At 46.7% G+C, this 16411-nt stretch overlaps 1 protein-coding gene and 1 long non-coding RNA gene across 4 annotated transcripts in view; one reads left to right on the top strand and one right to left on the bottom strand.

The window, feature by feature from the left end:
- TIMM44 (translocase of inner mitochondrial membrane 44) overlaps window positions 1–15623 on the top strand; it is a 43973-nt gene extending 28350 nt beyond the window's left edge. For both annotated transcript variants that reach the window (XM_074205004.1, XM_074205005.1), the window contains 3 exons: window positions 5432–5521; window positions 8104–8214; window positions 14580–15623. In XM_074205004.1, the coding sequence (XP_074061105.1) occupies window positions 5432–5521; window positions 8104–8214; window positions 14580–14699 (321 nt within the window). In that variant the 3' untranslated portion in view covers window positions 14700–15623. The remainder of the gene's footprint in view (window positions 1–5431; window positions 5522–8103; window positions 8215–14579) is intronic.
- On the bottom strand, window positions 2704–16285 carry LOC141501211 (uncharacterized). Of its 2 annotated transcripts, XR_012472171.1 has the most exons (4): window positions 15943–16285; window positions 15303–15525; window positions 5412–5761; window positions 2704–3444 (listed from the first exon to the last, which is right to left on the bottom strand). It is a non-coding gene; the product is annotated as an uncharacterized LOC141501211 (long non-coding RNA). The 2 variants fall into 2 exon arrangements; XR_012472170.1 differs by lacking the exons at window positions 2704–3444; window positions 15943–16285 and adding an exon at window positions 4839–5176 and having other exon boundaries at window positions 15303–15936.
- Window positions 16286–16411: the final 126 nt, after the last annotated feature.

Here is a 16411-nt window from a genome sequence, read left to right as displayed (position 1 = left end):
TCTCCTTGGGGAAGCTCGCGTATTCCTCTGCCATATATTCTCCATAGAATATCTCCCGAGCATACTGGGCCACATCCCCACATTCTGTGAGCATTGATTATGCTGAACATCTGTCACCTCATTTTTAATAAGCAACTAAACTACCTTTACCAATCCTATTTTCTAGACTGAAATTTCTAGAGGTCTGTAGTTTGCTCTGTCTTGCATGGGCCACTCCAGGCTTCTTGGGATCTCCTTTTATACCACCCAGTGTTTTCACTTTTTGATTTTATATCACCAGAATAGTATTGTTGCTTAAAGAACGTGATTTGAGATCATAAGCTAATTTTCCCAGATGCAAACAATCTTTCTCCTCCTGTTCAGTTCTGGACCCAATATGTTGTCCGTGGGTGGTGCTGCTTGACTTTAGGTTTACTGAAGGACTAACTCATTGGCCCTGCCTCTTTCCAACTGAAAATATGGTCTAGACAGTAATCCCAGAGCACTCTTCCAAGTAAATATGCATTTATTAAATACTCACTGTATGCAAGGTACTGTGATTAAGGCTGAAGCTATAGAGGAAAACACAGTAGTCTCTTCTTCTTCCCCCCCCCCACTTTCCTCAGAAGACTGAAAGCCTTTGAATAGTGACAAAGCCATGAACTATGTCTGAGGACCAGCCCAGGAAAGGGCCTCAGCTGAGGCCACTTAGGAGAGAACCTGCATCCTGAAGTGGCAAAGGGGGTGACTGCTCCAGGTTGCAGGGTGTGTTGGTATGGATAAGTCACTCTGGGCCTTTGTGGTGCCACCCTGGGGACATCCCTCACTTTTTATGGCTTGGTTGATCCTCAGCAGACTTCATGTGTCCAGCTTGTTCAGACCTGACAGATCTTAATATCCTGCCAGCACAGCCTTTTAGGAAGCTTATGTTCTATTGGGAGTGCATGATGCGGACATGGGTAAATAAGCACAGAATATTTTTTAAATAATTTCAAGAGGAAGAGAGCAGTGCCAACTGAGGGGAGATCAGTGAATGTTTTTTTGTGGGAAGTTTTACCTTAGCTGAGACTTGAAAGAAGTCAGAAATTCCATGAGACAGAGTAAGGAGGACGCATATCCCATATATGGGCAAGATGCTGTGCCAAGGCCCAGAAGTAGGTGGTGACCGCTTATCATCTCTGTTTAGGGGGGGATTCTTTTGGGGAGAGTGAATGGGATAAGGGATTACAGAAGTAGAGACCAACTAAAAGGCTTTTTCATTAGTCTGGCCTAAGGAGACAATGAGGACATAAGAGTAAAGGCTGATTGTGTGGAGGTCACATCAATAAGACACAAGAGGAGGGGGGCAGATAGGTAGTGCAGTGGATAGAACACCTTCCCTAGTCAGGAGGACCTGAGTTCAAATGCGGCCTCAGACACTTAATTATTGCCTAGCTGTGTGACCTTGGGCAAGTCAGTTAACCCCCTTGCCTTAAATAAAATATAAAAAAAAAACAAGACAGAGAGGGAAGAGTTAGGGATGAGATTGAGGGACTGAAATTTGGGAGGGGCAGATTTTGGAGTGGAAATGAATTCTATTTTGGGCTGGTTGAGTTTAAGGTATTTCTTTGATATCTAAGTGGAGATGGTTAGTTAGCAGGTCATCTTGAAGAACTTTCTAAGTAGGATCAGAATGCAGGTAGCAAGTAGAGAAGAGGAAATGGAGGCAGCAACTCTAGGATTTATAGACTGAAAGGGAGGAGAAGCAGCTTAACGGTAGCTAAATCAAGTGAGGTTTTTTTTTTTTTAGGATGTTCCTCATCATGTTCCTAATGTGGGAGAAAGAAACTAAGGCAGAAATAGATGTTTTTTGGGTTGTTTTTTTTTTTTATCAGATCTGTATACTCCATTCTAGTGTTCCCAAGTGTTGGGGGCAGAAGGGTCTTTAGGATTGTTTTCCTCAGAGAATGCTCACACACACTCCTAGAGCAAGCTGTAGCTTCCTCTTCTCTTACATATCCATTTAGCAGCTGAAACTTCTTTCACCCAGGGTCCTGACTATCTTTTCATTCTCTGTCTTCATCCTTTACACCCTTCTCTCTTCCTCACCCTCCCTTCCCTTAGCTTCTGAGTCACTCTTTCTTGGTTTTCCTCATGTCTCAGTGACCATTCTTTATTGTCTGCTGCTGTATCATCATCTTTCTATCTCCTGATCCCTCTTGGACATTTCATCCTGGACTTTAAAGACATGTCTCCAATGCATCACTCCAGAGTAGAGCTTGTTCTCTTTCCTGCTCTCCCATCCTCTCAATTTGCTTATTTCTCTTGAGAGGCTGACCATCTTTCGGGCCCTCAGGGTTATAACATTAGGGACCCTTTTGATTCCTCATTTTTGCGCAACAGCTGCCAGATCTGTCATTTATGCCTCCACAGCCCTTGGTTCTGTCCTCTTCTCACTACTTGCAAAGATGCCCTGCTTAAATCACCTTTCCCCTGCCACTGGACTCTTGTGACAAGCACCTCGGTGGTCATCCCTCCCCACTCCAGACCAAACTCCTCATGGCTGTCTGACTTTTTCTTTTCTTTTTTTTCTTTGGAATGTTATTTATCTTTTCAGTTTCATGCAAAGATACTTTTCAACATTCATCTTTTTGAGTTCCACATTGTGTCTACCATTGTCTTACCCATGACAGTAACAAATTTGAAATAGGCTATCCATATACAATCATATTTAATATATTTCCATATTAGTGGGGTTGGGAAAGAAGGATCTTAACTAAAGGGAAAATGGGTGACTTTCTTAAAGTACAAGTTTGGCCATCTTGCTCAGCTCGTTAGTAAGGTGTCCCTTTTGGGGAATGTAAGCTCCTGTGGGTGGCACCATGTCTGGTACCCAGGTTTTCTAGAAGTGCTAGAAGAAACCGGTGAGCATGTGTCTATCTGGCTCTACACTAGTTTTGTGAAGCCCAGCTTTCTCTGTCCCTCATGATGCCCTGCCATCAAGGCCTTTTTTTTCTGAACAGATAACTCCTGGCAGGAGAGAAGATCTTTACAAGAGGTAAAGCAAAACTCCATGAAAGAAATGGCCCTGTTCTCACTGGATTTCTGCAACTCTACATATCTAACCTGTGGGCACCATTCTCAGATGCCACCAGTAGAGGGCCTTCCTGCACCTTCCATGTTCTGTGCCTAGCATCCAGCCTCTCCTCTTCTCTGCTTTCAGGCCCTCTGTTTTGAACCTGCCCTTAGACTGTCTCCACACAAAGTTTATGAGTATTTTCAGAGACTCCTCCAGCCCCACTTTGGCTTAAGATGACATTCTGTCCTTGAAGTCCAGCAGGAACATCAGCTTAGAGAGGATTTTCTAAGGAGTCCAAAGGTCATCAGCTTGAAGATGACTTGGGTGTCTGAGGACCATCCAGCAGAGTGCAGACATGGTACATCCAGCCATCACCATTGGCAGAGGTTGCCTGGGAGAGGACCTGCCTTGGTAGAACAAAAAGGGAAGCCACTGCTTTCAGGATCCAGGATGTTTGTCAGTGGTACACTCCCTCCGGCAGGGCAGGTCAAGTCCCTTTATCAGTCATTTGTGTGAAGTTGCTGGGTTATGAATTCATCCCCTCATCACCAGCCTGGCACTATTACCTCTGTGCTCTTAGCTTGGTTGATCCTCATTCAGCAGACTTCATGTATCCTCAAGACCCTACTCATAAACTATCTTGTTAGGACTTGCCAGCCCTTACATGCTGCTGGCACAGCCTTATAGAACAGCATCACCTCCCCAGAATAGAACTGGAGTGAGGACAGTTAAGCTCAGGGAGGAGGGGTATGCAGTAAGAAAGGAAAGGAACAGTGCCCTCAAGTGCAAGACTCAAGCATGTTCAGGTTCTGATGATGACTGAGACCACAGTCCTTCCCAGTGGTCTGTGCCAGTGTTTCCAGAATTTGAGAACTGATGCACCCTCAGTCTAGATTAACAGACTAAACTCAGTCACCTCCCCAATGCAAAGTGATGACATAGTTGACTCAAAGTCCATAAAAATACATTGCAGTAGATACAAAATAATTCCCCTTTGAGTTCTTGATTGACAGATTGCAGGAGCAGTGTGGGGGAAAGGGGGAGAGGGGGACCTGTAGTGGGATAGCCTAATAGCAGTAATAGTAATAACAACTTTTATATAGTATTTGCTATATGCCAAATGGGCAGTTAAGTGGTTCAGTGGATAGAGTTCCAGGCCTGGAGTCAGAAAGACTCATCTTCCTAAGTTCAGATCTGGCCTCCGACTCTTAGACAGTTGTGTGACCCTGGGCAAGTCACTTCACCCTGTTTGCCTCAGTTCCTCATCTATAAAATGAGCTGGAAAAGAAAATGGCAAACCACTCCAGTGTCTGCCAAGAAAACCCCAAATGGGGTCAGACATGACTGAACAACAATGTGCCAGACACTACTAAAAGCTTTACAATTATTATCTCATTTGATCCTCACGGCAGCCTTGGGAGTTAGTTGCTGTTAATATCCCCATTCTTTCAAATGAGGAATCTGAGGCAGAGGTGAAGTGATTTTCCCAGAGTCTATGCTAGAAAGTATCTGAAGCCAAATTTGAATCCAGGTTTTCCTGTCTAATGGAGGAAAATTAGGGAAAGCTTAGTTCCTGCCTCTTACCCATTCCAACATGTATCAGCAGTCATCTCCCTCCAGTTCCTAGAGGTCTTGCAACATGGTCCATACTCTATACCTCCATGATCGCCGTCCCTGATTTAGCCTCGTTCCCTCCAAATGTGCTCTTATCCCTTTCCCCAGTATCTCATCCTGCTTGACCTTGGTTCTCTGCATCTTCATATTAAGGAAATTCAAATCTCTTCTGGCTAATTTTGCTCTGTACTCATCTCATAAACAATGGGGGAAAACCGAGGAGGAGATGTCAGACCTTTGAAGCCCTCCTCTGCATTGTGACTAATACGAGATGCTTTGTATGAGGCTCGGGCTTGGCCAAGATGGTTGAATATTTTTATTAAAATGAAAGATGATGTGCTAACAAAGCTATTGCTGGGATGGAGGCTGCTGAGAAGTTTGAAAAGTAATGTGTAAGATGAGCCCTCTCTTATCAGACTGAATTCTAGTTAGAGAAAAGTAGGTATAGCACATTGTGTTCTCACTGCCAGCATCTGCTTTCAGAGCTCAAAGGAGTCTGGACCCCAAATCCAACATCTCCAGGAGCTGTCAGGCAAATAGGACACCAACAGGTTTGAGGTTAAATTGGGGAAGGAGGAAGCATATGGTACCATTTTTAGTCTAATTGAATTGATTTGGTCTCCTATGCTGTCAGTCACAGGGTTTGCTTCCTTTCCCACCCTTTCCCTCCCTTTCTTACCCCTCCCCTGCACTGAAATAGGGGTGCCTTCCTCCCCATTTCCAGTTTTCTGAAGTATTGGTAACCCCCCTTCCATCTTACCTATATCTCCTTTCTTGCAGACATTCAATCAGTTGGCTCATCCTATCCATCAAGCAAAATCCATGGGCCTACAGTTCCATTCCAAGATTCTGGATATCAGCAATGTTGATGTAAGTCTCTTAAGCTTTCTACCTGTTATGCAGAAGGCAACTAGATGTATAGGACTCTTAATGAGACCTTCTAGCCCAGGATACCTTCACCCAAGATATGTGAACTTGTTTTTTTTTTAATATTTTGATAACTATATTTCAAGATAATTGCCTTTCTTTGTAGTCCTATGAGTTTGACTTTATGCAGTTTAAAAATCTTCTGAAAAGGGGGTCCATAGATTCTGCTGGTTTCCAAAGGATCTGTGAAACAGAAAAAGTTAAGAACAACTCATCTAGAACAGACCTCTTGTTTTATAGGGTGACTAGGATGACTTGCCCTTAGATGTAACACAAATTACTGGCCTAGATAAGACCTAACCCTATTTCTCTAGAATTCAGAGCAATTAGTGGATGTTGCACAGAGGCTTATTTGGGATTGATGTAAGAACAAGTTTCCAAGAAATTAGCTGTCCAGTGTTGAATTGTTTGGTGAAGCAAAAGCTCTAGACTAACTTGTAAAGGGAAGTCATGGAGGGAATTCTTGCATGGTTAGGAATTGGATAGCGGTCCCTTCCCCCTTGGCTTTTGATCTGCTACATCACACTCTCTAAACCAGCTCAGCATGGGCTCGTGTCCTTTTAAGACTTCTGTAATGATTACAGGCTTCAGCTTTTGCTTCCTAAGGTGCCCTCAAACCTGCCAACTTGATCTTGGCATTGTAAAGAGGAATAACTTGGCTTTCAGAATAGCAGCTTCTGAACAAGGAGTGTCTGGGCCCATTTCTTTTAAGAAGGAAGTCTCCAGGGGCAGTTAGGTGGCACAGTGAATAGAGCACCAGCCCTGGAGTCAGGAGTACCTGAGTTCAAATCTGGTCTCAGACACTTAGTAATTACCTAGCCGTGTGGCTTTGGGCAAGCCACTTAACCCCATTGCCTTGCCAAAAAGAAAAAGAAAAGAAGGAAGTGTCCTAGTGTACATTTGGGAGGCTCCTCAAGGATATTTGGTTCCACCTAGTAAACCTGGCATGGGTACCAAGGCCCATTGAGACTTTATCCAAGTGTCTTCCTACTTATGACTTGTGCTGTGCTTTGCAGTTACTTAATCCACTTGGTGGTCAGGAAGGGCAGGCAACCAGATTTTCAAAGTCATGACTGACAGATGCAGCTCAGGGTTCTAGGTCCATTCTCCACACACTGCTTGATAAGAGGGCAGCTCCATTTGTCTCCCTCTCCCCCTTTTGGAGTTGCTCTGAACTGCTTGGTGGAGAATGCTTGAAGTGGGCTGGCAGCGATGAGACTTCCCTTCTTGGATCAGGAACAAGGCCAGCATGTATGTCCCAGGTTTTGATACCGACCACTTGGTGGAGGAGGAGACATCTCAAAATTTGTCAAGTTGAGCAGGAAGAGCCAGGCCTGCTTGTGTCCCCCAAGGCTTGAGCTCAGCTGCATCTTGGCACCTAAAACTGGAGAAGAAGCCTTTTAATGTTCTCTCCAGAACCAAGTCACAGGTTACTAAGCCTTCAACATCCTTAATCTCGTTTGGTACTGGAACCAGAACTAGTCTGGTGAAGCCTGGGGACCCTTTCTCATAACATTGTTTTTAAATGCATAAAATAACAAATGAACACAGATTTATTTCTAATATTATATCTGATTTTCTTCTTAAGGTTCTAAAACCTGGGCTAAAAGCACCTGTTATAAAAGGGCTTGGATTAATTGCCTTGTACTTTCTCTGGTAGATGAGATTTAGCACCAGGATCTTTGGAGAATTTCTTTTTAAAAATTTTGAAGACTATGAACTCTGAATATGTTTGCCCTGACCCAAGTTCAGGCCTTAGAGTCATCCAGGATCCAGATTCTCTTAAATGCTGGTCCAGCTCTAAGGCCACAGGGCTTAGAGGAGAGAAGTGCCTCAGGATACTGACCAGCATATTCTGCAAGTCCAGCATTGGAAATGACTTGTCTTCAGTGATTACATCTCCTTGGCACATACCAGGGTCTCCCAGAAAATCCATGAATAGCACTTGGAAAGCACTGGGTGTCATGAGAATGAGCAGTGGGCCTGGGTAGAGGCAGCTTGGGACTTTGCCCTCTCCCTGAACCTGTCAGCCAAGACAGAACTGGTGCTAGTTGCCTCAGAGCTCAGACTGAGGATCGAGTTGGGGGTTGTGGATGCCAGGAAGGAATTTGCTGAGAGAGTTGTTCTGAAGCTCAAGATAAGAAAGATTAATGGGGAGGGCTTTGCAGAACAAAACCTGCTGAGCCACCAAGGGGTGATGTAGTGTTTTTGTACGTTGTCACTGTGAAGTATGTAAAAGAGAGAGTCTGAAAGTCCCTGGGAGAGAGCATCATGGCAGCATTACTGGAAGCTTTCTGATAGTGAGGGGAATGCAATTTGACAAAGTCAGGTCAAGGGGCAGGCAGTTTCTGTCATCCCTTAACAAAGACACTATCTTGATTTCTATGTAACTGAGCAGGAAGACAAGGAGGAGATTCAGTTGCCTCATTCTCCCTCTCTGTCTTTTAGTATGGCAGCAAGGCCCTTCTCATCACTAGAAAAGCTGTTGATGTTGTGTTTTTCTCTTTGGTTTGCCATCACTGCAGCTAGCCATGGGGAAGATGATGGAGCAAGGACCAGTACTAATCATCACGTTCCAGGCACAACTGGTGATGGTGATCAGGAACCCCAATGGAGAAGTGGTAGAAGGAGACCCGGTAAGTGAAGTTATAGAAAGAACATCAAGACTTGAAAGGTATTGTTCATATGAGGAAACTGAGGCCCACAGAGCCAGTTTATGGGTCGAACTGGCAGTAGACTCCAGAACTCCTAATTTCCCAAATCCAAGACTTTTTCTTTTCAAGTGGTAGAAAAACCCTTATCTGATGACTCCATATGGGCTAAAGTGATCTCCTGGTGCTCAGATCTGACCCCAGTACAGCTCCCTAACAGTAGCCCCTCTGATTTTCAGAATGGATCAGCAGTCTTCTTAGATGATTGACTGAAGGTGTCAGTAGTAGCCAAGGAAGACTGGCTGCTCTGTAGCCTTATTGCTTCATGGCTCCTCAGTTGTTCTGGTGCAGCTGAGCCAGGTATAGAATGACCAGCATTCTCATGTACTCTCTTGGGACCAATGTCCTATTCACTCACTTAGCGCCCCTTTCTTGGGGATTCTCTATTCAACACAGCCTCCTGATAGGTTCTGCCCTGGCTTCAGCAGAAAGCTGACCTTGAGGGGCGCTACCTCAATGTTTGGGAACTTTTCTGTCAACCGCCCCATGAAAATACAAAGGGGAAACTGGCAGGGGGAGGTTAACAGTTTGTTAATAAGGAAAAGTTAGCTAGCCACTTCTCCATTCTTTGTTGGACTATACCTCACTTTATGTTCCATAAGAAATATTGGTTATATTTTTCTAACTCCCAAAGAAGTTACATTTCCATTCCCTGACTGCAGGGCAGCTCCCTCGCAGCATGTAGTATGGGAAGAGCCCTAGGCTTGGAGTCACCTCATAGAGCCATAATCCTTGTTCAGATACTTAGCATCCCTGTGATTAAGGGCTCTTAGATGTAGAGCAGAAGAGGAAGGGTTCATGGTCCATCTAGTCCAAGTAAAATGAGGATAATTGAAATGTCATGATTACTAACTGCCAAACTGAAATACATCTCCTAGAAAATATGACTCAAGAGAGTTATAGAATTTTAGAGCTAGAAGGGACCATCTTCTCATTTTACAAAAGATGGAACTGGGGATGATCAAATAGTGCAAGAGTTTGGCTCACCCTGTGAGTTTGTGTTAGCCCTAGAACTAGTGATCTCTGCAGTGGCAGCTAGGTGGTATGTGGATAGAGCACTGGCCTTGAAGGCAGGAGGACAGACAGGTGTATTTAAATTTGGATTTAACCAACCTCAGACACTTGCCACTCACTAGCTGTTTGATCTTGGACAAGTCACTTTACCCTGATTGCCTCACGTCCAGGGCCATTTTCAGTCGTCCTGATTCCTATCTGGCCACTGGACCTAGATGGCTGTGGAGAAGAAAGTGAGGCTGGTGACTTAGCATAGCAGTACCTCACTCAAATTTAATTCACGTGCTTATCTGGCATTACTTCTCTGATGTTATGATCTTGAGAACTGAGGACAAACATCATCAGTGATCCATGCCACTATAAAGCCTGGAAGAAGGGACCAATTTGGGGCTTAAGTTCATCTAGTTACAGCAGCTGGAGGACAATGAAATAGAGGAGGCTAGAGAAGCAGGAGATTGAATAAAGGTAGAAGCCAAGAAGATACAAGATTTAAGGCTACACAGTCGTTTAGAGGTCACCTAGTCCAATGAGGAAACAGACCCAGAGAGAGTATGACTTTCTCAAAGTCACAAAAGGAGCAGAGTGTTAGTTGCCCCGTTCCGTGAGTAGTGAAGGTTTGAATCCTGGCAGGTGACTACAGATTGGTGGTGGTGCAGGGCGGCTAGGTGATGCAGTGGATAGAGCACTGGCCCTGGAGTCAGGAGTACCTGAGTTCAAATCTAATCTCAGACACTTGATAATTACCTAGCTGTGTGGCCTTGGGCAAGCCATTTAATAACCCCATTGCCTTGCAAAAAAGAAAAAGTGTTACTACAGATTGGTGGTGGTGGTGGTCCCCTTGTCACTCATTAGCACTGAGCTGGCTGGCTCCCCTTCCCCTCTCTCTTCCTCTGCAGCCAATTGGTCTGTTTCATCAGCAAAGTCTTCTATTCAGGAGCTGGCACATTTCCCGGGGGATGGCAGAGGGAACTTTGGCAATTCTTTTTCCATCAATACATTTGGCCTCAACACAACAGATGCTTCCCAACAAATGCTCAGTCTGTCCCTCTTTAGCCCCCTAAAAGCACATTTCCTGAAAACAGTTTAGCAAAAGCACCCAATGGAATGATTGGTTCGAATAGTCTGGGTCACTCGCTGCTCTTTTAGTGTGCACATATCAACCTTAATGGGCTGGTGGTACTGGTCCTGTTGGATGTGCGCCATTGAGTTTTATTTTATGTGGCCATAGTCTTTGTCTCTGTTTTCTTTTGGCTTTGCCTTCTTTACTTTATTACATCTCATACCTCTCTTCCTAAGGCTTTTTGTACATTATCCATATTCCTTCTTTATGGTCTGTTAAGACTCATGTACCACTTAAACCTTCCTCAGTCTTTGTGATCACTGAAAATGGTTGGATTTGTTGGACTTTGCTATCAACGACTTCCTTGGGAAATAAATTGGATTCTGAGATTTCTAGGTCAGAGTCCAAACAATTGCATCACTTTTCTTGATAATTCCAAAGCATTTCCCAGAATGATCAAACCAATACCCAGCTCCCTGTGCAGTGAATTAGCATGCTTATCATTATCACCCTGTAGTCTCCAGCATTGATGTTCCCTTTCTGTCTCATTTGATGGATTTCAGTTTATATTTCAGAATTGTTTTCATTTGTATTTCTTTGATTATTAGTAATATTGAATATTGAAGTTTTCCAAATGATTTTTGGTTGTATTTTTTTTTTTTTAGGCTTTTTTGTTTGTTTTTTTTTTTTTTAGTTTTTGCAAGGCAAATGGGGTTAAGTGGCTTGCCCAAGGCCACATAGCTAGGTAATTATTAAGTGTCTGAGATCTTTGCTTTATCCACTATGCCACCTAGCCACCCCTGGTTGTATTTATTCTTTAAAAACTTTTCACATACTTTGATCATTTGTCTGTGGCTCAGTCCAATTCCTTATGAAATTTGGGTGGCAGACTTTTATCAAATATTTAATGAAAACATTCCTGGCTGCTCCAGCCTTTGATAGACCTTTTCATTTGCTTCAAACAGTAGCCCAATGAGGAAGGGAAGACAGGCTAAAGTAATTCAGATTTTGAAACAATAGGATTCTTGAGTTGGAAGGTTTAGTTTCACCCTTGCCTGAAATGTGAACTTGCCCCATTAGTCTTCACCTGAGACTTGGGCGCTGTTATTCTCATGTTTTGCAGGTGAAGAAAACCCGAGGCAAGAACTTGTCCAGTGCCATATAGTAATGTCAAGTTTTCCTGACTTCACATCCACTGCTACATCCACTGACCCACCCAGCAGCTTTTTTGCCAATTGTTCTGTCTTCCACAAGCTCAAAATGTTCACTAGTTGAAACTGGCACTGTTCTTGGGAAACACAGTATGAGGTCATACTAGGAGAGAGACTGTCTTAGGTGTGGTTCCATTGTTGTCTGACACCTGCTAAGAGGCAGGGGGAAGAGAGTACTTGCCCTCTCTTCAGGGCTTCACTTGAGAAATGCTTGGAGGATGGAAAGAAACAGGAATTGGTAGCCCCGAAGCCTGACAAGATATGGGATATTTGCAAACCTGGAGGCCTTGAGGAGGAGCAACTCCTTGTAGTGTTGGGTGGAATGTCCCTGTTGTTGCTGCTGCCCAAATCCACAAGAGACAGTTGCCTGAAGTGGGTCTTGCCCTTGGTGCTACCCCTATCATTCTGAGTTGCTAGAATGCTGTGCCCAGGGATTCCATTTTACAGGCCTTTAAGAAGCCTGGCATGTCAGTTCTCAGGGGCCTTTGGGCTCCTTGTTGAAAACTCCTTTTGTATAAAAGGAGGGTCCTGAGCCCAGAGGCCAGGGTTTTGTCTGATTTGTATATTCAGCCCCTGAAATGATTTACCCCCCTTCAACCATAGTCCTTAAAGGACTGGTGAGAGTTTCACTTCGTTTCAGCAAACGTTAATCCATGTGCAAGAGATAGAAACAAAACAAGGAAACAGCCTCTGCCCTCGAGGAGCTTCCATCCTCATGGGGAGTGCAGCATCATGTGCACAAATACAGGTACTGTACAAGGAGATCAGGAGAGGCCTCCGGTGAAAGTGGGGCTCCCAAGAGGCAAGGGGGCAGAAATAGGCTAGGAAGCCAACTGCCTTTCTCTCCCACAAAACCAAAAGGACCAGGTGCTAACAGGATTGGCTCTCGCTGCCCTCCCTTGCTGCTGTAACACTGGTTACACCTGGTTTCTGGCACATGTGATATCTGTTACTCCAGAGCTGTCTGTTAGAGTCTCAGTTCCTGCTTGGCCACATGTGTGGCCAGGGGAGTAACTTGGGAGAACATTCCAGTAACTGATCAGCCTCCTGATCCTCAGTTTCTTCATTTGCAAATTGAAGCATTTGGACTGTTTGGCATCTGAGGTCCCTTCCGGCTCTTAGATCTGTGATTTAAGACAACAGCTAACTCATGAATTCACTGGGACTTGAAAGTCATCTGTCAGTTATGTACAAATAAATCTCCAGTAGCTCCACATTGGACCTCAAGAATTCCCCTGGCCTCAGAGGACTGGTGTGAGTGTAATCCTGGAGTCTACTGGGAGAAAAGCCAGGGATATTTTGGGTTGGGATGTGGCTATGCACTGTTAGTGATTCCAAACATGTTTTCCCCAGTCCCTTGTGGATCTGTAGATCATGAGTTGGTCTAAACTGTTGCTCCATCACTGCCTCCATGAAGCTAACAGGATTTTTGCTGTGTTTTCCCAAAAATTAGGGGTCCTGGTTCTCCTGTGGACAAGTTGAATGTCCCTGGATGACCTTTTAACTTTTCATGTGCTTTATTTGTTGAAATGCAGGAGCTGGATTAAGAGCTGATATCCAAGACTCCTTCCAGCTCTGATATTCTAATTCTTCCAAGTTTCAGGGAATTGCCCTTTTTCTCTTCATGGAGTTCATCCAACCTCTCCATAACTTAAATAATGTGTAGAGGTTTTAGATTCTTCGTTCAGGACTCCAATTTTCCTCGTGCCAGTTTTTCTGTCACTGTTCTTCCACTTTGCTGACCATCTCCTATTGGTGACCAGATGGGGGTTTTGTTAACTGGGTGCCCATTGTGTTTGCTGGCCTCTGGGGCTTCTTGCTCCTGGGACTGCAGACCTCCTTCCTTGGAGGGCTCAGCCTCACCAGCATAATTGGGGTTATTTTCACTTAAATGCATGACTTTCATTAGCTCCCATTAATGCTTTCATGCCACTCTTCCATGTGTCCTTAGCACAGCTATATTATTGAGCTTGTCCATTCAGGCCTTCCATGCCACTCAGATAAACTGGCAGAATCTACTTTCTTCTTTGGCTGCTCTTTGATTAGTTGGGAGAGGTTAGACTCCTGCACAGCAAGTGATACCACTCCTATTGCTCCCGGGAGGGAGGGTTTTCCCCATGACTGAAGGTGTAATAGTGGACACTAGAGAACTGTTTGTTGAGAATGTTGTACAATTGCCCTTGTATAACTTAGATCAGATTGCTTGATGTCTCAGGTAGAAGAGAAAGGAGGAAAGGGAGAAGGAAGAGAATTTGGAATTCAAAATTTTGAAAAAGTTAATTTTTTTTGTTTTTGCAAGGCAAGTGGGGTTAAGTGACTTGCCCAAGGCCACATAGCTAGGCAGTTACCACGTGTCTGAGGTCAGATTTGAACTCAGGTACTTCTGACTCCAGGGCTGGTGCTCTATCCACTGTGTCTGCCATCTAGCTGCCCCCTAAATTTTTTTTCCAATTCTATATAAGGATAGTTTTCAACATCCATTTTTGTAGAATGTTGAGAGTTCCACATTTTTCTCCTCTTTCCAAGACAGAAAGGGATCTGATATGGGTTATGCATGTATGTTAAACATTTTCTTATTTGTCATGTTATATGAGAAGAATCAGAGCAAAAGGGAAAAAAACAGGAGAAAGAAAAAATTTTTTAAAGTAAGCATGGTCCATTTTGAGACTCCATGATTCTTTCTCTGGATGTTTTGTATTTTCCAGCACAATTCTTTGAGCATTGTCTTTTGTCACTATATAGTTGAGCTTGTCCATCACAGTTGGTCACCACCCAGTGTGCTGCTGGTCCTGCTCATCACCCATCACTGGTTCATGCAGCTTTTTCTGGGCTCCTCGGAAATCCCATCCCTCATGATTGCTGGCACATTCCCATTTCAGGACTTGTTCCACTGAACGCCCCCCAGCTGTTTTCCTGTCCCTCTCAGATGAGCCAGCTCCCGTTCAGCCAGGTGGTGGCTGGAGCTTCCTGTTCTGAGAGAGGTCCCGGACTTTCTCTCCCTGCAGGACAAGGTGCTACGGATGCTGTACGTGTGGGCTCTCTGTCGAGACCAGACCGAGCTCAACCCCTATGCAGCCTGGAGGCTCCTGGACATTTCTGCTTCCAGCACAGAGCAGATTCTCTGAAGACGACCGGTGGGGACCTGCTGGGCCGTGCCGCAGGCGCTCCTGGCAAGGCCCCACTACTGTCAGAAGCTTCAGGATGCAGGGCCGTTTGGCTCCCCCAGGGTACATCATGACCCCTTCCCTCTTTCCAGGATCCAGTGTGAAATGAGGGAGGGAGGGATGAGATAGAACAAGAGAAATGTCCCCTCAGGACATACAGTTGGCTGAGCAGAGATGGTGTTGGGGACTTAATAACTGTGAGCCAGGTAACTCATGGGGTCCTGGGTTTATAAGGTTAATAAGGCTGTCACAGATCACCCCCTTTCCACTCCCCCCAAGAAGCTTGAGACCTGATACACTGTTTTCTCCCTCTTTCCTTCCCCTTTCCTCCTCTCCCCCTCCCAGCCACAGGCTGATTGGTTAGAACTGAGAGAAGCCAAATTTGGGTGCCAAAAGTCCTCCAGAGCCTCCAAAAGCAAAAGCTTGAGTGAACTGAGGTCCCTGAACACCAAGCTTTGCTGAAGCAGCTGGGGGGAGGTGGTGAGGAGCCAGAGGAGAGCAGCTGCACCCCGTCTTGGCCCTGTGTGGTGGGGAGCAAGAGGATTAGAAAAGAAAGCCTGGTACCCCACTGCCTGTAAACACACGGCTTCCCTCGGGCCCAACAGCCTGTCCTGTCTTTTGAGGGGCATTGGGGGTCCGAGCCTGGTGCTGGCTCCGGCCGCCTCCGGACTCGGTCATCCCTCCTCTTCTCTGGTGAAGGAGTGATTTGGCTTCTGGCGGGAGGGATGCGCTTCCCCCCAGGCCGCCTCCGTCTCTGGCATCGGAGCAGCCAAGTCACTGGACGAGCCTTTTAAAGATAACAAAACCTGAATGTCTTTCATTTCTGACTTACTGCTGGAGATTTGGAAATAATAAAGTACCAAATGAATAGCAAACAGGGTTCCTGGTTTTCCTTTGCTTTCGGGGCCAGGGGAGGCCGCCGCGACCCAAGGGCTGGAGGCTAGAACGGACGGGCCGGCAGCGGCTGCGCACGGGCGGACTCGGCGTCTGGTTTCCTCCCCAGAGCCGGGGCCACACGGCGAAGGGAACGGGGTCAGTGGAGCAGGCCGGCCCCGGGCCGCGGAGCCAGCTTGGACCCGGGCCGGGCAGGACTCCCAGGCCCTTCCTGGCCCTGCGGCTACTCGGGGGCCGGGCCGGATCCGTGTGGCGGGTGCGGGGTGCGGGGTGCTCGCCCTCCCGAGACCAGGGTTCCCACGTCCGTCACCTGCAGGCCAAGCTGACCCGAGCTCCGGGACGGCAGGAGGGGGGCCCCGGTGTGGGCCCCCACAAGGGAAGCGGACGGGTCTGGAAGGGGCGACGACCGCCTCCCGCCCTCTCCGGGGCTTGAGCCAGGGGGCCCCAGTCTTGCCCCTTTGGGGCCTGGATCTGGGAGGAAGGGGGTCCCCTGGGCTCCCACGCTACCCGCCTGCGGGGCTCCCTCATGGGGCCGGGAGAGGCGGGAAAGGGCCGGGTGCGCGGAGCTCCGGAGCCCGGGAAACAGGCAGCGCCTTCCTGCGCCCGGGGCCGGGGCCAGGGGCCGGGGCCGGGGCCGGGGGCCGGGGGCCGGGGCCGGGGGCCGGGGGCCGGGGCCGGGGCCGGGGCCGGGGCCGGGGGCCGGGGGCCGGGGCCGGGGCCGGGGCCGGGGCCGGGGCCGGGGCCGGGGGCCGGGGCCGGGGCCGGGGCCGGGGCCGGGG

This window comes from Macrotis lagotis, chromosome X, assembly GCF_037893015.1.
Source record: "Macrotis lagotis isolate mMagLag1 chromosome X, bilby.v1.9.chrom.fasta, whole genome shotgun sequence".
NCBI lineage: Eukaryota > Metazoa > Chordata > Mammalia > Peramelemorphia > Peramelidae > Macrotis > Macrotis lagotis.
This window is presented reverse-complemented; position numbering and strand designations above follow the sequence as displayed.